This window comes from Mercenaria mercenaria, chromosome 12 (genome assembly GCF_021730395.1).
Source record: "Mercenaria mercenaria strain notata chromosome 12, MADL_Memer_1, whole genome shotgun sequence".
NCBI lineage: Eukaryota > Metazoa > Mollusca > Bivalvia > Venerida > Veneridae > Mercenaria > Mercenaria mercenaria.
The window spans coordinates 29,308,744-29,332,850 of NC_069372.1; the positions used below are offsets into that span (position 1 = coordinate 29,308,744).

Genomic DNA, 24,107 nt, shown 5'->3' on the forward strand with positions numbered 1-24,107 from the left:
AGTTGTGATGAGTACTATAACTGAGGTAAGACTGATACCAGTGTTATTGCACAAGCTTAAGTGATTTTCAAAAGAAAGAACTTGCTTACAGAAAAAAAAAAAATGTGTCTTGGGTTATAGATTAGATTAGCATTTTTCATAAATAACATTGTCTTCAATAGCTTGATGGATTGCTAAACTTATATAAAAGCTGAATTTCAAATTATGTAAACTAATAAACAGTAATTTATATAATTCTATAACTGTTACGGCAACATATTACCTGACAATTAAACTTTACTTGATGTGGAGTATGCTCATATCAGTGTCTACCGTAAAACATTAGCATAATGAATATATCTGAATTTCTACTAGTCTGCTAACTAGGACCATATTGTGCTACAACTGGGGATCTGATAATAGATAAAATCTTCTTAACCATTAATCTTTTCTACTCTTGCAACTTGAAAACCATTACTAATAAATTAATACATTACACGCCTGGTAAACTACAGAGCTACCTCTTTAAGAGGTATATGTTAAACTGCTCTGTCGCAACTTCCGAGGTAGTGCACTTCGCGATAAAAGAACATCAACAATGGTGAGTATCATCATATTTTTTGCATTTTTACAAGCAGTGTATCGAATATCAAAAATCAAGGAATGGTAGGCGATGTAGACATGATTTAACTTTACAGAGAACTTTAAGTTTGCTAATTCATTCTTAATTTGTGGTCGTAGTGATGTTTACCAACAAACTGATTTAGCAGTAAATTTGGCAATTTCGTCATGAAAGCACTTTCATTGTCAAATATTTACATTTTAACTAATATTAAGAAGCAAACCGAGTAGGCGTGAGATAGCTGTAAAATATACAATGCATTTTGAAATAAAGTATGTACCGAAAATAGTTCGGGAGTAAAATTATTCACTTTTTATTGTGAGAGCTAGATAGCTCTGTCATGAAGGAGATAGTCATGTCGCTAAGGAGATAGCTCTGTGTTGCATGAATTGTGTTCAAATAAAACATTTTAATATTTACTTTGGGTTGTCCTCATTTGAAACAAGGCAGTCTGAAAGACAGCTAAATCCCCCGCCACTGCTATAGATAGTGAAAGGGTAAACCTTTGATTTTAGCTGTGACCTTGACCTTGAACTGACATACCTGACTCATGAATTCTGCACAACATCTTGATGAGGTGATCATTTGATCAAAGTTTCATGAAAATCCTTCAAGGGGTTTAGGAGATACAGAGATGAAACCTTTGACCTTCAGTTGTGACCTTGACCTTGAGTTGACATGGCTGACTCATGAGTTCTTGATGAGGTGATCATTTGACCCAAGTTTGATGAAAATCCTTCAAGGGGTTAAGGAGATACAGAGATGACACCAAATGGAAGGCTCAAACCTTCGACCCTTAGTTGTGACCTTGACCTTGAGCTGGCATGATTGACTGATAATTTCTGAAATCGTTCTGATGAGGTAATCATTTGACCCAAGTTTTATATAATGCCTTCAAGGGGTTTAGGAGATATAGAGTGGACACGAAATGGAAGGCTCAAACCTTTGACTTCAGTTGTGACCTTGACCTTGAGCCGACATGGCTGACTCATAAGTTCTGCACATCGCCTTGATGAGGTGATCGTTTGACCCAAGTTTGATGAAAATCCTTCAAGGGGTTTAGGAGATATAGAGCGGACACAAAATGGAAGGCTCAAACCTTTGACCCTAAGTTGTGACCTTGACCTTGAGCCGGCATGACTGACTCATGGGTTCTGCACATCATCTTGATGAGGTGATCATTTGACCCAACTTTTATAAAATTCCTTCAAGGGGTTTAGGAGATATAGAGCGGACACGAAATGGAAGGCTCAAACCTTTGACCTTGAGTTGTGACCTTGACCTTGAGCTGGCATGGCTGACTCATGGGTTCTGCACTTCATCTTGATGAGGTGATCATTTGACCCAAGTTTTATAAAATTCCTTCAAGGGGTTTACGAGATATAGAGCGGACACAAAATGGCAGGCTCAAACCTTTGACCTTGAGTTGTGACCTTGACCTTGAACCGACAAGGCTGACTCATGGGTTCTGCACATCGTCTTGATGAGGTGATCATTTGACCCAAGTTTTATGAAAATCCTTCAAGGGGTTTAGGAGATATGGACCGGACACGATTTTGTTACGGACGGAAGGACGGACGCAGACAATTCCAATAATCCCTCCGCCACGGCGGGGGATTAATAATATAAAGTTAACCGTTCCATCTGATATACATATGTATAATTTTTCAGTGTATTGTTTTTATACTGCTTACATGGCGAAATGGCCAAATTTACTGCTAAATCAGTTTGTTGGTAAACATCACCACGACCACAAATTATGAATGTATTAGCAAACTTAAAGTTCCCTGTAAAGTTAAATCATACCTACATCGCCTACCATTCCTCGATTTTTGATATTCGATACACTGCTTGTAAAAATGCAAAAAATATGATGACACTCACCTCTTTTATAGCGACGTGCACTACCTCGGAAGTTGCAACAGAGCAGTTTAACATATACCTCTTAAAGAGGTAGCTCTGTAGTTTACCAGGTGTACATTAACTCAAGGGCCATTACGCTGAAGATCACCTGACCATGACCATTTGACATTGCTTTGACCAAGTTGGTTTAACATCCATTCAGCAGTTCAAGAGAACTTGTTCAGTTTTTGAGATCTAAGTGCAGTCAAGATGAGCCATTTGAAGGTACTTGAGAAAGAACCATACATGGATGACTAATGGTAAAGTTTAATGAGCATCTATCAAGCCCTTCATGGGAAGAATTCAAGCCTTTTTTAATTTCAGCATTCCTTCATTCTTTGACAAACTTGATAAAGTCCATCACCAAATTCAAGTTTTTGCTATACACATAATTATGTAGAAGTGACTTTATCCCCTTGTGACTGTGCTTTTTATGATTATGAGTAACAAGAAAAATGTTTGTAGTCCTCAAGAAACTTTTTATCTCTGACAAGAATTTCTCTAATCCCCACTTCATACATATTGGAGATTCAGTGACCATGCCCCCATGCAGACATGGTTTTTAAATATGGTCAAACAAAAAACATTTTTTTTTACAAGATAACTATAAAATTTCCCACTATAGCTTGCTCTTTATACAGGAAGCTTGTCTGAACACTTACTGCCAGTTTTACATGTTAATAGAATGATCTGGAGGAATTTGGTAGGTCAGTCCACCATATCAATGTATCTATGAAATATTGTTCTGAAATCAGACAAGTGATTTTTTAATTTGGTTAAACTTAGCTTGGTTATTACGAACATATTCTATATGGACATTATGGATGACATACACGTATTACTACATTCTGCTTAAAGAGTATAATATAGAATCTATCCCTAACCCTATAAACCCAAGACCAGACAAAGACAGCAGAACATGTATTAAACACACATTTATAGTGAACAATATAAGCAGCATGGACACAAACACCATAGAAACCTTGCAGTGTGATGGCAGACTTGGTATGATGAGAAATGATTCTCCTCCACACCCCTTTACCACTGACCTGTCAGAATTTAGATATACTAGTAAATATAGAACTGTGCTTGTCTTGAAAATCTGTATCATCATTTAATATCATCTAGAACTAAGAGAAAGTAACAGGCCTAACACTGCAAGAAGCCGAAAGATTTCATACATGGGTCTGGTCAACAACAATGTCTTGTTTGTTTTTAATATCTAAGATGTAAACTTTTTACTGAAACACATGAGCATAATGCTACAGCAGAGCCACAATTGCCATAAATGCTAACCTGAGATTGACATTTTCAGCTAGTTACAAACATCCATCAAGCCATTCCTTAGAAATATTGAAGTGTTTTGCTTTTTTTAGCTCCAGCAGCCCATAAATGCAGTTCAGTGAAACTACTTAAATGAACTTGAGAAAGGTTCATCCAAAGATGCTACAGCAGGTGCATCAAGTGCTTCATTAAAACATGTTTCTACTATATACTGATGTATGAACATTCTGACAGGTAGGTAAGGGTAGGAATTCTGGGAATCAGTGTAGTGCAAGGTGACAGCATTATCTGAGATGATATTTTACCTGACTCATGCCAAATGGTGTTTGTCTAACCAATGTACCAAACCCACCTGTGGCATAATTCACTTGCTGTAAGTTTAAACAAAGCAAGATTGTGAGCATTTCATTCATTTCCTATAATGCAGATGTTCTGCATTTCACTGCTGTAAGTTCTCTACAGAATAAAATAACACAATTTTCAAAATGTTGGTCTTCTAATATATATTTTCAGCAATAGATGGAAATTTCTGAAAACACAATTAACAACCATTTACCACTTGTTCCACATAATCAATAGGTCTAACTTATTACAGAAATTCCCAAACTTAATGACCTGTGTGTAATCTTTTTTAATTGGGTCTATATGGCACATGAGCTTATATAAAAACATTTTACTGACTGGGCAGGAAAAGATCCATTTTTGACTTTTGACCTTCAGGTGTGAACCTGACCTTTGCACTAGGGGTCTAGGTGTTGCTCATGACACATTGTCTCACTATTACTGTGGCGATTCAATCTTCTAGCAAAACATCAGCTACAAGTATTTGCCTTGTATTACATTGATTCAACCTGTGTTAATAAGTGAACTTCAGCAACTATTATATATTATACACTTACTAAATGGCTTGCCAGTCAGTAGTCAAACTATAGATGCTTTTGAGAAAAGCGCATGTCTCCCACAACTGCCTAATCATCTAAATGGTAAGTCAGTCTTTATATACTGTTTACTTAATCCACATGTGCATGCGCTTTCTTGACACCAAAAGGACGCCTATACTACTAGTAATATAGGCGCCGGTTTAGGGGTAAAACTGCGCAAGAAATCTGAGTGTTTTTGGTAAATCAAGGGCCATAATTCCGAAGTGCCTAGGCCGATTTGGCTAGTTATCGAACTTAACCAAGCACTTATTGGCAGACACATTTTGTTGAAGTTTGGTGAAGATCGGATGTGAAATGTTCGATTTAGAGTGCGGACAAGCTTTTTGACAGACAGACAGACACAGACTGGAGTAAATCAATATGTCTCCTACACCACTGTGTGGTGGGAGACATAATTAGTGCTCAATATTTTTTTTGTCTTCAGTTTTAACCTCAGCCCCCAAAACATTTGTTTGAAACTACAGACCAGTCAATAACACAAACTATGGACTGACAATGTATATATAGACCAATCAATAACACAAGCTATGGACTGGCAATGTATATTTATGTAAAAATATGCTATAGCCAATATCAGTATTAAACATTAATCAGAAACATGAATGAACATTTATTTACTATTTAAAGCCTTGAGCTTTTTATTATTTGTGCATTAAAATGGAGCTGAAGTCTGCACATAACTCATAAAACAAGTGAATTAAGTATTGCCATGCAATACAAAGTCCCCTACTGGAAGGTACCTCTCTACTGCAGGATAACATAATGATTTGATATCTGTCAATGATGTATAAACAATATTGTACTATAATATTATGTATACAATATGTTATAACACAACACTTGGATTAAAATTTGCATATACAACAAGAGCTATCCGTAAGACAGTGCGCTCCACTATTTGGCGATTTGACAGTAAAATGTAACTGTCATTAAGATATAGTCATAAATGTGGCCTCTAGAATGTTAACTAGCTTTTCCTTTGATTTGACCTGGTGACCTAGTTTTTGATCCCACCTGACCCAGATTTGCACTTGACCTAAAGATCATCATTCTGACCAAGTTTCATTAAGATAATGTCACAAATGTGGCCTCTAGAGTGTTAACTAGCTTTTCCTTTGATCTGACCTGGTGACCTCATTTTTGACCCACTTGACCCAGATTTGAATTTGACCTAAAGATCATCAAGACAGACACTGCAATCACAAAAACTCACCTTGAGTACTTCAAGCTCAGGTGAGCTAAAAATGTAAGAAATCATCATATTAAAGGGAAGTAATTCTGAAGATAATACTCCAAAGTACTTTTTTAATTGGGTCCATATGACACATGAGCTTATATAAAAATATTTTAAGGACTGGACAGGAAAGTATCAATTTTTGACTTTTGACCTTCAGGTGTGTCCTTGACCTTTGCACTAGGGGTCTAGATGTTGCACATGACATGTTGTCTCATTATTGGGAATACTTGTGTCAAGGTATTTAAAAATCTAATTATGTACCAGAAAGGAAAAGAAATCCTATTGACCTTTGCCCTCTGACAGTGACCTTGACCTTAAAATTAGGGATAAGGGGTTGCGTAAGATATGTTGTCTCATTATGGAAAATATTTTTGCTAAGTAATATCAAAATCCCTTCATGGATGACAGAGTTATACAAGAAAAAATCCTATCGACCTTTGACCTTAAAGTGTGACCTTGACCTCTGAGTTACAGGTCTGTGTGTTGCGCATGACACATCACCTTATCATGGGGTACATTTGTAATATTAAAATCCCTTTAAGAAGACCGGACAGGAAAAAAGCCCTTTTGGCCTTTGACTTCCAAGTGTGACCTTGACTTTTTAGCTATGGGTCTGGGTTATGTGCATGAAATGTTGTCTCATCCAGAAGAATATTAGTGCCAGCTGATATTTAAATCCTGTTTTGCATGACAAAGTTATAGACAAGACAGGATAAAAACCCTATTGACCTTTGATCTCCAAAGTGTGACCTTAAACTTTAAACTAGGGTTCTGGGTGTTGCGCCTGACACGTCTCATCATGAAGAATATTTATGCCAAGTAATATTGTAATCCCTTGATGGCTGACCAAGTTCTAGACCAGACTAGAAACAGACTCTGTTCATGCCATGTTAACATTTGTCTGCCAATTGTGACCTTGACCTTTGAGTTAGGGGTCTACACATCATCTTATTGTGGGGATCATTTGTGCCAAGTAATATTAAAATCACTTCATGGATGGTAGTTATGGACTGGACAGGAAAAAAGCCCTGTTGACCTTTGACCTCCAATTGTGTCCTTGACCTTTGAGCTATGGGTCCGGATTTTGCGCACAACATATCGTCTCATCATTGGGAACATTTGTGCCAAGTAATATCAATATCACTTGATGAATGACAGAGTTATGGACCGGAAACGAAACAGACCCTGTTTATGCCATGTTAACATTTGACTGACTAGTATGATCTTGACCTTTGAGCTAGGGGTCTGAAAGTTGTGCATGACACATCGTCTATTATGGAGAACATTTGTGCCAAGTAATACTGAAATCCCTTTAAGGATGGAGTTACGGACCGGACTAGAAAAAAGCCCTGTCACACAATGACCTTTGACCTCCAATTGTGACCTCGACCTTTGAGCTAGGGGTCCAGCTTTTCGCATGACATGTCGTCTCATTATGGGGAACATTTGTGCAAAATAATGTTAAAATCCATTGATGAATGACAGAGTTATGGACCGTACATGAACTTGCAGGCGGACGGAAAAGCGCATTCCTATAGTCCCCGAAACTGGTTTTCAACCAGTAAGGGACTACTAATTAAAAGATGCAGATAAACTAGTTCAAAAAATCAACACTGTAAGAATTTAGCATGAGTCTAGACTAGAGTAAGTGCTTGTTAAATGAAGGAAATGTATTCTGATAGTAAGCACAAGTTCACCTGGCCATTATTAACCTAACCTTAAGTTGTTGGTTAGTCTAGCCACTAGACTTATAATAAAGAATTTATCACAAAATTTAAGATTTTCTAATTTTTCTTTTATTTTATGTAATAGTGACAAATGCCAGTCTATTTTAGAGATTTTCTCAGAGAACTGATTGTAATATGATATGGGACCAAAGGAAATCATCTTATGGAGTTTGGCAACTGCTGAGCAAAATAGTATTTACTTTATGATCAGTCTCAATATCACTTTGACCTTGAACTTTGACCTACTGGCCCCATATATTACAAGAGTTATCTACTGATCACAGACAACCATCCTATGAAGTTTGACTATACTGAGACCAAGTGTTATGTAGTTCTTGATCAGAAACCAAACAGTGCACTGACTGACATGTGGGTGCTGACAGTGTATGTCTGCAGGACACTGGCTCCCCTATATCTTGTCACTGTATGGTCATGTTACATGTTGACAATGCAGGACTAAGTAAACTTTTATATTCTTATCTTAGCTTGGAGGTATAAGTCACAGGGGTGTGTGTGTTTGGGTGGGGTAAGGATACTACAAAATATCATCAAGTTAAACACAAGATAAAACAAACTGAAAGAGTAGAAACATTTTTCTCTCTCTTTTTTTGTGAGGGGAAGGGAAGAGATAGAAAGTAGGAGAGTTTAAATTCCAAATAAAATGCCAGGTGCACAAATTCACATGCTGAACAACATTCCTATAGTTTTATGACTCACCAGGTCAAATACTTTTTGAGATGTGTGTCACAAACTATTAGGTCTTTAATGCATTTGTAATGCCCTCTGTAACCTAGAGGTAGAGTAACCGCTTCCAATGTGGGAGAACAGCTTCTGTAACCTAGAGGTAGAGTAACCGCTTCCAATGCGGGAGAACAGCCTTCATACCTAGTGGTAGAGTAGCCGCTTCCAATGCGGGAGAACAGCCTCTGTAACCTAGAGGTAGAGTAACTGCTTCCAATGTGGGAGAACAGCCTCTGTAACCTAGAGGTAGAGTAACCGCTTCCAATGCGGGAGAACAGCCTCTGTAACCTAGAAGTAGAGTAACCGCTTCCAATGCTGGAGAACAGCCTCTGTAACCTAGAGGTAGAGTAACCGCTTCCAATGCGGGAGAACAGCCTCTGTCCCTAGTAGTAGAGTAACCACTTCCAATGTGGGAGAACAGCCTCTGTAACCTAGAGGTAGAGTAACCGCTTCCAATGTGGGAGAACAGCCTCTGTAACCTAGCGGTAGATTAACCCCTTCCAATGTGGGAGAACAGCCTCTGTAACCTAGAGGTAGATTTACCGCTTCCAATGCGGAAGAACAGCGTCTGTAACCTACTGGTAGATTAACCACTTCCAATGTGGGAGAACTGCCTCTGTAACCTAGTGGTAGAGTAACTGCTTCCAATGCGGGAGAACAGCCTCTGTAACCCAGAGGTAGAGTAACCACTTCCAATGTGGGAGAACAGCCTCTGTAACCTAGAGGTAGAGTAACCGCTTCCAATGCGGGAGAACAGCCTCTGTAACCTAGAGGTAGAGTAACCACTTCCAATGTGGGAGAACAGCCTCTGTAACCTAGAGGTAGATTAACCGCTTTCAATGCGGGAGAACAGCCTCTGTAACCTAGTGGTAGAGTAACCGCTTCCAATGCGGGAGAACAGCCTCTGTAACCAAGTGGTAGAGTAACCGTTTCCAATGCGGGAGAACAGCCTCTGGAACCTAGTGGTAGATTAACCGCTTCCAATGCGGGAGAACACTCTCTGTAACCTAGAGGTAGAGTAACCGCTTCCAATGGCAGAGAACAGCCTCTGTATGCTAGAGGTAGATTAATCGCTTCCAATGCGGGAGAACAGCCTCTGTATCCTAGTGGTAGAGTAACCGCTTCCAATGGCGGATAACAGCCTCTGTAACCTAGCGGTAGAGTAACTGCTTCCAATGCCGCAAAACTGCCTATGTATCCTAGCGGTAAAGTAACCGCTTCTAATGCGGGAGGTTGTGGATGTGCTTCCTGGCCACTTCATACTTTTTTATTCATGTGTGACACTAATTTAATAAATTTTCTCTACTGCAGTATAACATAATGAACTGATACCTGTCGATGATGTATAAACAGTATTGTTCTATATATACAGTATGTTATAACACAACACTTGGGTTAAAATTTGAAGTTCTTAGTTCTAGTACAAGTGTACCAGAACTGTTCTTAAACTATTCATAGTACATTCTAGAACATTTTCAGAACAGTTCTATAATGTTAATTGGCACTATTTGTAGAACAACTGGTTCTATAACTGTTCCAAAACAAATATCATATAAAAGTTCTACAACAGTTCTAAAACCATAGCCTCTATTGCATACACAAGGTTTTTCTTTGATTTGACCTAGTGACCTAGTTTTTGACCCCAGATGACCCATATTCGAACTCGACCTAGATTTCATCAAGGCAATCATTCTGACCAAACTTCATGAAGATCAATTGAAAAATACAGCCTCCATCGCATTCACAAGGTTTTTCTTTGATTTGACCGAGTGACCTAGTTTTTGACCCAAAATGACTCGTTTTCAAACTTAGCCTAGATTTCATCAAGGTAATCATTCTGACCAAATTTTATGAAGATCAGTTGAAAAATACAGCCTCTAACGCATACACAAGCTAAATGTTGACAGACGACAGACATCAAGCGATCACAATAACTCATTGCTCAGGTGAGTTAAAAATCGAACATATGTAGAAAATAAATAGGTTTTAAGAACCAAATTAAATTCTGCAAATGTTCTTTAAAGATTCTGAAGTGGATGAGTTCTGGAACATTTGTAGAATATTTGAAGATTTTAAAATAAACTTTTATTTTTACAAATAATGTACTGTGAAATTCAAATTAAGCTTTCAGTCTGGTGGAATCAAAACACTTCTAGAACCAAACAAGTTCTTATAAATGTTACAATAGAAAGTTTGGAACAAATAATGATACATTGTTTCTAGAACCAAGCTAAAAGGCCCTTGATTTATAAGGCAGCTTGGAAAAAAGAAAATGTAAATATTATATACCCCTCTGTCTTTACTGGGCACAATAAAAAATGTACTGCAAAGGGAATGCTCAAAGCAACAAACACGATTGTTTGCAGTTAGAATGAGTTCCTTCCACTAATTTTGTAATAATGTTCAACACAAAACATGAGAGATGAGCAATGGATTAACAAAATTTTAATACTTTATACATGACAAATATTATAAAATAATCTAAACAATTCTGTCTTGATAAAATCTTCAAGAATTCTACTTCACTTCAGAAACTTTGTACAACATTTGTAGAATTTAATGTGTTATTTTCACAGTGCACCAGTTTTGGCCAAAATATTGTAGGTCTTTCTTTTTAGCTCACCTGAGCACAAAGTGCTCAAAGGTGATCCTTTTTAGCTCACCTGAGCACAAAGTGCTCAAAGGTGATCTTTTGTGATCGCCCTGTGTCCGTCGTCGACACTCCTTCAGTCGTCAACAATTTGACTGTTAACACTCTAGAGGTAACATTTTTGACCCAGTCTTAATGAAACTTGGTCAGAATGTTACCCTTAATAAAATCTTGGATGAGTTCGATATTGGGTCATCTGGGGTCAAAAACTAGGTCACCAGGTCAAATCAAAGGAAAAGCTAGTTAACACTCTTGAGGTCACAATTTTGGCCCAATCTTAATGAAACTTGGTCAGATTGTTATCCTCAATAAAGTCTTGGACGAGTTCAATATTGGGTCATCTGGGGTCAAAAACTAGGTCACCAGGTCAAATCAAAGGAAAAGTTTGTTAACATTTTAGAGGTCACATTTTTGGCCCAATATTAATGAAACTTTGTCAGATTGTTATCCTCAATAAAGTCTTGGACAAGTTCGATATTGGGTCATCTGGGGTCAAAAACTAGGTCACCAGGTCAAATCAAAGGAAAAGCTTGTTAACACTGTAGAGGCCACTTTTATGACTGTATCTTCATGAAACTTGGTCAGAATGTTAATCTTGATGATCTCAAGGTCCAGTTTGAATCTGGGTCATGTAGGGTCAAAAACTAGGTCACGGGGTCAAATCAAAGGAAAAGCTAATTTACACTGTAGAGGCCACATTTATGACCATATCTTAATGAAACTTGGTCAAAATGTTAATCTTGATGATCTATAGGTCAAGTTCAAATCTGGGTCAGGTGGGGTCAAAAACTAGGTCACTAGGTCAAATCAAAGGAAAAGCTTGTTAACACTCTAGAGGCCACATTTAAGACTGTATCTTCATGAAATTAGTCAGAATGTTAAACTTGATGATCTTTAGGTCAAGTTCGAATCTTGGTCATGTCGGGTCAAAAACTAAGTCACGGGGTCAAATCAAAGGAAAAGCTAGTTAACACTTTAGAGGCCACATTTATGACCATATCTTAATGAAACATGGTCAGAATGTTAATCTTGATGATCTTTAGGTCAATAGGTCAGGTGAGCGATACAGGGCCTTCATGGCCCTCTTGTTTGTTATTCATAATCGACCAGTCGCTGCCTGTCAACCATACTTATATATGATCCAATCAGATATCGATTTAAGACACGTGTGTACCACTTATCGCTGCCATTTTCCTTCGACAATACATGTATCTACAAGCAAATTAAAGCTTTTAGATTGTAAACTTCCCATGTGAAACTCAGTTCTACAAATCAGAACTGTTATATTACATTAATTTTGTAGAACTAGTTGTTATACAACATTGTAGAACCATTCTGGCAGTCTACTAGAACATGTATGGAATCTATGGTAGTTACTTTTGTTCTAGAACATTTATATCACATTTGTTTTGGACCATTTGTTCTACAAATAGTGCCATTTAAGGTTGAAGAATCCCTTAAACTTGTCACCCCTGGTAGAGTTATGGATCTGACTCACCTTGTATTTTTCAGCCTGACATTGACATGACCTTAAGGATATAGTATACCTTGTCACCAGAAAGATTCAAATTAATTGAACCTTTGCAGTTTATTGTATTTCATGTATTAATTTAATGTTTTAGCTGCTACAACTAAATCTTTATCTTTGTGGCTTCAACACAGTCTTGGTGCAATTTTTTTCCAGGTTTGAAGTAAATAACTATCCAAAGGTATTTTATATTTAAAGAAGAAGGAAAATATGAATATTTAACAATTTTCAAGAGTATTTCAGTTTCATTGTTATCCGTATGAGTTTACATAGTTGATAGTTTTATGTGTATGTGTGTTAGCTTTCTAATATAAACTTAAAATGTATATGTCCTAGGGCTCATGTTTCCATATTAACACATTTTCTCATTTTTAAATAACTATGAATGATAACAGGTTTTTCATCGGCTTCAGTGCCATTCTCTTTATGACCAAAATGGAATGTTAGGAGTAATTACAACAGCAGAATATCAAACATTTTACATGGTTGATGTTTAAAGTAACCATGACAACAGAGATGTTTAAAATATCTTATATCTTGATCTAAAATGTAATTTCTTAGAACAAGACCCTGGATCGCTCACCTGAGTAATATGAGCTACATGTTTCAAATGTCAAACTGATGATAAAATATTAAGAAAGTCAATAGGTCACATTCATGGTCAATGAAATTCAGTTTTACGATTTGTGTGCAAAACTGTGTACCGTAGATACCCATGTATAATGCGCACCCGTGTATAATGCGCACCCCCGATTTAAGCAAAATCCTGGGGAAAAAAACATTTTTGGTCAATTTTGAGGTGGATGGAAAACGAAAGTAGAGTTTACATCAACGTCGGTAATTAATTATATCTCCGCGGCGAAGAGCAGCATCGGTCTCACGGTACTATTGATTTTTGTTCTCTTGAAAATAAAACCAGTAAAATAATGTAATATTTGTTGTTTTACCTTTTTTAGTTTACTATTTTGAATAAATAAATAACTGCTGATTCAATATTTCGGAATGGTATCTTCAAAATGACATGAGCTTCTCAATTCAAACCGGTAACAAAAGGTGTGATAGTCTTTTTGTCATGATCAAATAGCCAGTAATTACCGGCAATTAACGTGTCACCTTGTGTCAGTTATGTTGTTCACAGTTTGATCTCGTTTAAAGATAATTCTCGATCTTTAATTAGTATCATAATTTTTGTAATTAATTAACATTTCTTTCATCAAAATACTTTTAAATTTATATGAAATTAATTTTGTTTAAAAGAAAAATAAACCATTTGATCTTTTACGGAACATAACGGCAATCTTAGATTTCAGCGGTGACAGTAAGCGCGGGGAGTAGTTTCCCTTTACCAAAATGGCCAACATCGGTGACAAACTTGTTTTGAAGTTGGAAAATTGTCTATACCTGTGTATTATGCGCACCCACGATTCGAGGGTGGTCCCGGGGGTAAAAAAACTGAGCATTATACATGGGTATCTACGGTATGTCATCAAAATTTCAACGCTGTATCTTAAAGAAGAGGGCCAAGATGGCCCTAGGCTGCTCACCTGAGAAACACACCATAACAGTGTAAACATGTTTGACCTAATGATTTCATGGAAAAAAATATTCGGACCAATTATTAAAATTGGAGCAAAAAATCTTGAGTATAAATAAGTATTTTCTTTGATTTGACCTAGTGACCTAGTTTTTGACCCCAGACTACCCATATTCGAACTTGACCTAGATTTCATCAAGCCAACCATTGTGACCAAATTTTATGAATTCAGTGTAAAATGCAGTCCCTACTGCATACACACTGTTTTTCCTTGATTTGATTTAGTGACCTAGTTTGTAAACCCAGATGACCCATATTCGAACTTGACCTAGATTTCATCAATGCTATCATTCTGACAAAATTTCATGAAGATGATAGACAGTTGAAAAATACAGCCTCTATCACATACACAAGATTTTTCTTTGATTTAACCTAGTGACCCAGATGATCCATAATTGAACTTGACCTAGATTACATCAAGGCAATCATTCTGACCAAATTTCATGAAGATTAATTGAAAAATACAGCCTCTATCGCATACAGAAGGGTTTTCTTTGATTTGACCTAGTGACCTACCTTTTGAGTCCAATGACCCATATCAAATTCAACGTAGATTTTATCAAGGCAATCATTCTGAGCAAATTTCATGAATATCAATTGAAAAATACAGCCTCTATCGCATACATAAGATTTTTCTTTAATTTGACCTAGTGACCTAGTTTTTGACCTCAGATGACCCATATTCAAACTCGACCTAGATTTCATCAAGGCAATCATTCTGACTTAATTTCAGGAAGATCAATTGAACAAGAGGACCATGATGGTCCTGAATCGCTCATCTCTTCCCACATGACCCAGTTTTGAGTATGACGTCGTTTTTTCTATTATATGACATAGTGACCTAGTTTTTGAGCTCATGTGACCCAGTTTTGAACTTGACCTAGATGTTATCAAGATAAAAATTCTGACCAATTTTCATGAAGATCCATTGAAAAATATGGTCTCTAGAGAGGTCACAAGGTTTTTCTATTATTTGACCTATTGACCTAGTTTTCGAAGGTACGTGACCCTGTTTTGAATTTTATCTAGATATCATCAAGGTGAACATTCTCACTAATTTTCATTAAGATCTCATGAAAAATATCGCCTCTAGAGAGGTCACAAGGTTTTTCTATTTTCATACCTACTGGCCTAGTTTTTGACCGCATGTGACCCAGTTTTGAAACTGACCTAGATATCATCAAGGTGATTATTCAGATCAATTTTTCATGAAGATCCATTGAAAAATATGGCCTCTAGAGAGGTCAAAAGATTTTAATAATTTTAGACCTACTGACCTAGTTTTTGACCGCACGTGACCCAGTTTCAAACTTGACCTAGATATCATCAAGATGAACATTCAGACCAACTTTCATACAGATCCCATGAAAAGTATGGCCTCTAGAGAGGTCACAAGGTTTTTTTATTATTTGACCTACTGACCTAGTTTTTTAAGGCACGTGACCCAGTTTCAAAACTGACCTTGATATCATCAAGGTGAACATTCTGACCAATTTTCATAAAGATCCATTTAAGGGTACGGCCTCTAGAGAGGTCACAAGGTTTTTCTATTTCAAGACCTACTGACCTAGTTTTTGATCGCAGTTGACCCAGTTTCAAACTTGACCTATATATCATCAAGATAAACATTCAGACCAACTTTCATACAGATCCCATGAAAAATATGGCCTCTAGAGAGGTCACAAGGTTTTTTCATTATTTGACCTACTGACCTACTTTTTGAAGGCACGTGACGCACTTTCGAATCTGACCTAGATATCATCAAGATGAACATTCTGACCAATTTTCATGAAGATCTTGTGGAATATATGGCCTCTAGAGAGGTCACAAGGTTTTTCTATTTTTAGACCTACTGACCTAGTTTTTAATCGCACATGGCCCTGTTTTGAACTTGACCTAGATATCATCAAGATGAACATTCAGACCAACTTTCAAACAGATCCCATGAAAAATATGGCCTCTAGAGTGGTCACAAGGTTTTTCTATTATTTGACCTACTGACCTAGTTTTTGATGGCATGTGACCCACTTTCGAACTTGACCTAGATATCATCAAGATACACATTCAGACCAACTTTCATACAGATCCCATGAAAAATATGGCCTCTAGAGAGGTCACAAGGTTTTATTATTTGACCTACTGACCTAGTTTTTGATGGCACGTGACCCACTTTCAAACTTGACCTAGATATCATCAAGGTGAACATTCTGACCAATTTTCATGAAGATCTCATGAAATATATGTCCTCTAGAGAGGTCACAAGGTTTTTCTATTTTTAGACCTACTGACCTAGTTTTTGACCGCACGTGACCCAGTTTCGAACTTCACCTAGATATCATCAAGATGAACACTCAGACCAACTTTCATACAGTTCCCATCAAAAATATGGCCTTTAGAGAGGTCACAAGGTTTTTCTATTATTTGACCTACTGATCTAGTTTTTGATGGCACGTGATCGACTTTCGAACTTGACCTAGATATCATCAAGGTGAACGTTCTGACCAATTTTCATGAAGATCTTTTGAAATATATGGCCTCTAGAGAGGTCACAAGGTTTTTCTATTTTTAGACCTACTGACCTAGTTTTTTTGTGGCACGTGACCCAGTTTCAAACTTGGCCTAGAAATCATCAAGGTGAACATTCTGACTAATTTTCATGAAGATCTTGTGAAATATATGACCTCTAGAGAGGTCACAAGGTTTTTCTATTTTTAGACCTACTGACCTAGTTTTTGAAGGCAGTGACCCAGTTTCGAACTTGACCTAGAATTTACCAAGATGAGCATTCTGACCCATTTTCATAAAGATCCCATGAAAACTGTGACCTCTAGAGATGTCACAAGGAAAAGTTTACACACGGACAGACGCACGGACGACGGACGCTGCGCGGTTACAAAAGCTCACCTTGTCGCTTCGTGACAGGTGAGCCAAAAATATAGCCTCTATCGCATACACAAGGTTTTTCTTAAATTTGACCTAGTGACCTACTTTTTGACCCTAGATGACCCATATTCAAACTTGACCTATATTTCATCAATGCAATCGTTCTGACCAAATGTCATGAAGATCAATTGAAAAATACAGCCTATATCGCATACACAAGGTTTTTCTTTGATTTGACCTAGTGACCTAGTTTTCGACCCGAGATGACCCATTTTCGAACTCGGCCTAGATTTCATCAAGGTAATCATTCTGACCAATATTCATGAAGATCAATTGAAAAATACAGCCTCTATCGCAAACACAAGGTTTTTCTTTGATTTGACCTAGTGACCTAGTTTTTGACCCGAGATGACCCATTTTCGAACTCGGCCTAGATTTCATCAAGGTTATCTTTCTGACCAGTATTCATGAAGATTAATTGAACAAGAGCTGTCCGTAAGACAGCCAAGCTCGACTATTCAAAATATATTCACAGAAGCAGGAAATTATTACCCAAAATGTTAAATATCCAAAAGAGTTTTAAGTTCGAAAGGGGACATAATTTGACCAAAATGCATATCAGAGTTATCAGACTTGATGCTATCAACTAGTTTCAAAACCCCGAAGAAACATGTTAAGTTTCAATTCCATAATCTGCATTAGTTTTGGAGATAGTAACTTGCATGTAAAACTTTAACCAGAATTTTTAAGTCCAAAAGGGGGCATAATTTGCTCAAAATACAAGTTAGAGTTATGGAACTTGACCCAGTGAGCTTGGTAATTGGCCTAGACAAAGAATAAATAAGTTTCAAAGCTATATGCCTTTTGGTAATAGCTGTATGTACTTGCACGCAAAACTTTAACCAGGATTTTCTAAGTCCAAAAGGGGGGATAATTTGCCCAAAATACATGTCAGAGTTATAAGACTTGATTCTATCAACTAGTTTTACCCCGAAGACACATGTGAAGTTTCCATTCAATATATGCATTAGTTTTGGAGATAGTAACTTGCATGTAAAACTTTAACCAGGATTTTCTAAGTCCAAAAGGGGGCATAATTTGCCCAAAATACATGTCAGAGTTATGGGACTTGACCCAGTGAGGTAGGTAATTGATCTAGAAAAAGAAAAAATAAGTTTCAAATATATATGCCTTTTAGTAATAGCTGTATGTACTTGCACGCAAAACTTTAACCAGAATTTCTAAGTCCAAAAGGGGGCATAATTTGGCCAAAATACATGTCAGAGTTATGGGACTTGACCCAGTGAGGTAGGTAATTGATCTAGAAAAAGAAAAAATAAGTTTCAAATATATATGCCTTTTAGTAATAGCTGTATGTACTTGCACGCAAAACTTTAACCAGAATTTCTAAGTCCAAAAGGGGGCATAATTTGCCCAAAATACATGTCAGAGTTATGGGACTTGACCCAGTGAGGTAGGTAATTGATCTAGAAAAAGAAAAAATAAGTTTTAAATCTATATGCCTTTTAGTAATAGCTGTATGTACTTGCACGCAAAACTTTAACCAGAATTTTCTAAGTCCAAAAGGGGGCATAATTTGGCCAAAATGAAGGTCAGAGTTATGGGACTTGGTGTTATCAACTAGTTTTATAACCCCAAAGACACATGTGAAGTTTCAATTCAATATCTGCATTAGTTTTGGAGATAGTAACTTGCATGTAAAACTTTAACCAGAATTTTCTAAGTCCAAAAAGGGGCATAATTTGCTCAAAATACATGTTAGAGTTATGGAACTTGACCCAGTGAGGTTGGTAATTGACCTAGAAAAAGAATAAATAAGTTTCAAAGCTATAGGCCTTTAAATGATAGCTGTATGTACTTGCATGCAAAAACTTAACCAAGGTGTGACGCCGACGCCGACGCCGACGCCGACGCCAGGGTGAGTAGAATAGCTAGACTATTCTTTGAATAGTCGAGCTAAAAATACAGCCTCTATGGCATACACAAGGTTTTTCCTCGATTTGACCTAGTGACCTAGTTTTCGACCCGAGATGACCCATTTTCGAACTCGGCCTAGATTTCATCAAGGTTATCATTCTGACGAATATTCATGAAGATTAATTGAAAAGTACAGCCTCTATCGCATACACAAGGTTTTTCTTTGATTTGACCTAGTGACCTAGTTTTTTACCAGAGATGACCCATTTTCGAATTCGGCCTAGATTTCATCAAGGTTATCATTCTGACCAACATTCATGAAGATTAATTGAAAAATACAGCCTCTATCGCATACACAAGGTTTTTCTTTGATTTGACCTAGTGACCTAGTTTTTGACCCCAGATGACCCACTTTCGAACTCAGCCTAGATTTCATCAAGGTAATCATTCTGACCAAATTTCATGAAGATCAGTTGAAAAATACAGCCTCTATCGTATACACAAGCTAAATGTTGACAGACAGACAGACGACAGATGCCGGACGCCGGACATCAAGCGATCAGAAAAACTCACCTGAGCAATGGTGAGCTAAAAACAAGAAAGTAGGTCAGTAGGTCAAGGTCACAGTCAAGTGACATCATATTACTTGGGGTCATCAGGTAATTATAATAAAACAGTTGGAAATAGGATCAGATGATTTTTTAAGAATTTTTCCTAATTATATAACTCACATTATAACTCACATAATAACAAAGTGACCCCAGGGCTTTTAACCCACGGGGCATAATTTGAACAATTTTAGTAGAGGACTACTAGACAATGCATCATACCAAATATCACAAGCCTAGATCCTATGGTTTCAGACAAGAAGATTTTTAAAGCTTTTTTCTATATAAGTCTATATAAAATTTGGGACCCCCAGGGCAGAGCCTCTTTTCAACCAAGGGTTACAATTTGAATAATTTTGGTTGAGGACCATAAGACAATGCTACAAACCAAATATCAAAGGTCTAAGTGTTGTGGTTTCAGACAAGAAGATTTTAAAACTTTTTTTCCTATGTATTACTAAGTCTATGTAAAACTTGGGACCCCCAGGGCGGGGCCACATTTGAACCTAGGGGAATAATTTGAACAATCTTGGTAGAGGACCACTAGATGATGCTACTTACCAGATATCAAAGCCCTAGGACCTGTGGTTTTGGACAAGAAGATTTTTAAACTTTTTCCTTTCGGTTGCCATGGCAACCAGAGTTTTGCATGGAATTCAATTCTTTGAACAATTTTGAAAGGGGACCACCCAAGGATCATTCCTGTGAGTTTGGTGTAATTCTGCCCAGTGGTTTTCAAGAAGAAGATTTTTTTAGAAACTGTTGATGGACGACGGACTACGCACGACAGACATCAAGCGGTCACAATAGCTCACCATGTCACTTCGTGACAGGTGAGCTAAAAACATAAAACAAATTTATCTTTCTTGTTTAATACAGCTTCAAAACATTTTACTTCAAAAGTCAGTAATATGTTAGCTTTATACAAATATCGAAGCTTAAAATACTTACAGCAGTACTCCTCGTCGGAATTTTTATGGAACAAGAGCTTGTAGAACACAAAATGCCCCCCTTGATACATTCAGTAATTGCACAAGAAACAGAAATTATTTGGTCACTGTAAACAAAGTTCTACTGTTCTGGTTCAATGTGACCTTGACCTTTGACCTATTGACCTCAAATTCAACATGTGTCTTCTGTTTGTCATAATCAACCTCCCTATTAAGTTTCTTGATCCTAGGCCAAAGCGTTTTCAAGTTATCGTCCGGAAAGTGTTTAACTGTTCCGGGTCAATGTGACCTTGACCTTTGGCCTACTGACCTCAAAATCTATAGGGGTCATCTACTGGTCATGACAAACCTCCCTATCAAGTTTCATGATCCTAGGCACAAGCATTCTCAAGTAATCGTCCCGAAATGGTTAAACTGTTCCGGGTCACTGTAACCTTGACCTTTGACCTACTGACCTCAAAATCAATAGGGGTCATCTGCTGGTCATGATTAACCTCTCTATCAACTTTCATGATCCTTGGCCCAAACATTCTTCAGTTATCATCCGGAAAGCATTTAATTGTTCCTGGCCAATGTGACCTTGAACTTTGACTTAATGACCTCAAATTCAATAGGGGTCATCTGCTGGTCATGACCAACCTCCCCATTAATTTTCCTATCTTAGGCACAAGCATTCTGGAGTTAGCGTCCAGAAACCGTTTTACTGTTCCTGGTCACTGTGACCTTGACCTTTGACCTACTGATCTCAAAATCAAAAGGGGTCATTTCCTGGTGATGCCCAACCTCCTTATCAACTTTCACGATCCTAGGCCCAAGCATTCTGGAGTTATCATCCGCAAACCGTTTAACTGTTTCAGGTCACTGTGACCTTGAACTTTGACCTACTGACCTCAGTAGGGGTCATCTGCCGGTCATGACCAATCTCCCTATCATCTTTGATGATCCTAGGTCCAAGTGTTCTTGAGTTATCATCCGGAAACTGTTTAACTGTTCAGGGTCGCTGTGACCTTGACCTTCGACATACTGATCTCAAAATCAATAGGGGTCATCTGCTGGTGATGACCAACCTCCCTATCAACTTTCATGATCCTAGGCCCAAGCGTTCTTGAGTTATCATCCGGAAACGGATTGGTCTACATTCCGACCGACAGACAGACCAACCGACCGACATCTGCAAAACAATATAGCCCTCCTTCTTCGAAGGGGGGCATAAAAATGCTTGCAAGATAGTGTTGAAATACAGATAAAAAGTGGAAACTGTGTTCCTTAAATAGAACAGAGTCAATGCCTTTGAATTTTACATTTAGATATATAGGTTCCTGGTTTTTTTTCCATGGTAACATTAAATTAGTTCAAGATACCACTATTGTCTTCTGAAATATAAACAGTTTTAGAGCAAAGTTTCAGTATAAAAGTATACCAGTTGGCTGAGAAGTGACCTTAACTCATTAAAGTTTCATCCAACTACTGTGGCGAAGGAATAATATTTTCTCCAAATTTAAACCCCAAATATGCACCAGAGGCCAATTAAAACATTTCATACCTAAATTTCAAAATTTTCCAGGAGGAGAGCCCCCTGACCCTCATACAATGAGAGGGGTACCCCTTCATGTACCTCAAAATTTAGACTAAACAAATGCACCAAATGCAACAAATCTCTTGATGAAAGAAGAGCTGGACTAGACATGAAACTGATGCTCTAAATTTGTGACTTCCAAGTGTGACCTTGGCCTTGGAGCTATGGCTCTGGGTCTTGCACATGACATAATTATCGTCTCATTATGGGGAATATTTGTGCAAAGTAATTTCAAAATCCCTTGACGAATGGCGGAGAAACTGACAGGAGAACAAGCCCTATTTACCTTTGACCTCAAAGAGTGACCTTTATCTTGGAGCTAGGGGTCTTGGTTTTGTGCATGATATGTTGTCTCATTATTGGGAACATTTAGTTTATACTAATTTGTTTTAGCTCCATTGTGATGAAAGCTTTAAGCTTATTGTAACCACTCTCGAGTCCGCTTCCTGGAAAAACCAGTACTGGTGTAATATGAGAAGTCATGGCCATGACCCAATAGGGCTTGAACCCACGACCCCTGGATTGAGAGGCCGACACCTTATCCACTAGACCACCGCTATACAAACTTATTTCAAAATCACTTTATGGATGGTAGAGATATGGACTAACACAAAATGTGAGAGAAGGACGCAGCCCATTTCTATGTCCCCCTTTTTTCTTCAAAAAAGGCAGGGGACAAAAATATTTTTAATCATTTTTTAATTTCAAATTGGTGTGAAAAAAAAGAGAAAAATATAATAAAATGCTTCATTATATTAAACGAATGTAAATGTAAAGAAAATGTAAAGAAAGTACAAGAATAGTTTTTTTTTAGTGAATGTTTATGCCCAGTTACTTCGACTAGCTTGACTACTTGAATTAAATGTAAAGAAACAGAAGTAGTAATGAAACATGTCGAGTGAGCTCATCCCATGATGCAACAGAATCTAAAAAATCTGATCAAATATGATTAAAGGCAAAACTGTCACAAAATTTCTGTGTTCAAAAGGGGCTTAATTTAGACAAAAAAACACTAGAGTTATGTGACTTGTCATATAATATCACCTTCTGATGCTGAGAAATGTGTGATGTTTAAAAATATTTGGTCATGTAGTTTATAAGAAACCTGGAGCATACACAGAAATGTTGGACCTGACATTCTAAGTATATAAGAGGACCAAACGGTCCTAGGTCTCTCACCTGAGAATAGCTAGAACTTGATTTGACCTAGTGACCTAGTTTTTGACCACAGATGACCAATGATCGAACCTGGCCAAGATTTCATCAAGACAAACATTCTAATCAAAATCTCATGAAGAGTCAATGTTATGTAATACAGCCCCTAATGCATTGAAAGGCTTTTCCTTGATTTGACTGGGTGACCTAGTTTTTGACCCTAGATGGCACATATTGCAGCTTGACCTAGACTTCATCAAGAGAAACATTCTATCAAATTTCATAACAAGACCTCGTAGAACACGAAATGCCCCCCCTTGATGCATTCAGTAATTGCACAAGGAACAGAAATTATTTGGTCACTGAGCACAAGAGTTCTACTGTTCTTGGGCAAAGTTTCTTTGACCTTTGACCTATTGACTTCAAAATCAATAGGGATCATCTGCTGGTCAGGATAAACCTCCCTTTTAAGTTTTGTGATCCTAGGTCCAAGCATTCTCAAGTTATCGTCTGGAAACGATTTTACTGTTCCAGGTCCATGTGTCCTTGACCTTTGGCCTACTGACCTCAAAATCTATAGGGGTCATCTACTGGTCATGGCAAACCTCCCTATCAAGTTTCATGATCCTAGGCACAAGCATTCTCAAGTAATCGTCCCGAAATGGTTAAACTGTTCCGGGTCACTGTAACCTTGACCTTTGACCTACTGACCTCAAAATCAATAGGGGTCATCTGCTGGCCATGATTAACCTCTCTATCAACTTTCATGATCCTTGGCCCAAACATTCTTCA

At 37.5% G+C, this 24,107-nt stretch overlaps 1 protein-coding gene across 5 annotated transcripts in view; it reads right to left on the reverse strand.

Annotated features, from left to right (window-relative positions):
- Positions 1–24,107, reverse strand: part of LOC123534966 (mediator of RNA polymerase II transcription subunit 15-like) — a 286,252-nt gene that overhangs the window by 161,262 nt on the left and 100,883 nt on the right. For 3 of the 5 annotated variants that reach the window (XM_045317468.2, XM_045317466.2, XM_053519545.1), the window contains one exon: positions 4,093–4,158. The exons of the other annotated variants lie outside the window; for them this stretch is intronic. In XM_045317468.2, the coding sequence (XP_045173403.2) occupies positions 4,093–4,158 (66 nt within the window). The remainder of the gene's footprint in view (positions 1–4,092; positions 4,159–24,107) is intronic. 5 annotated transcript variants of the gene reach the window in all.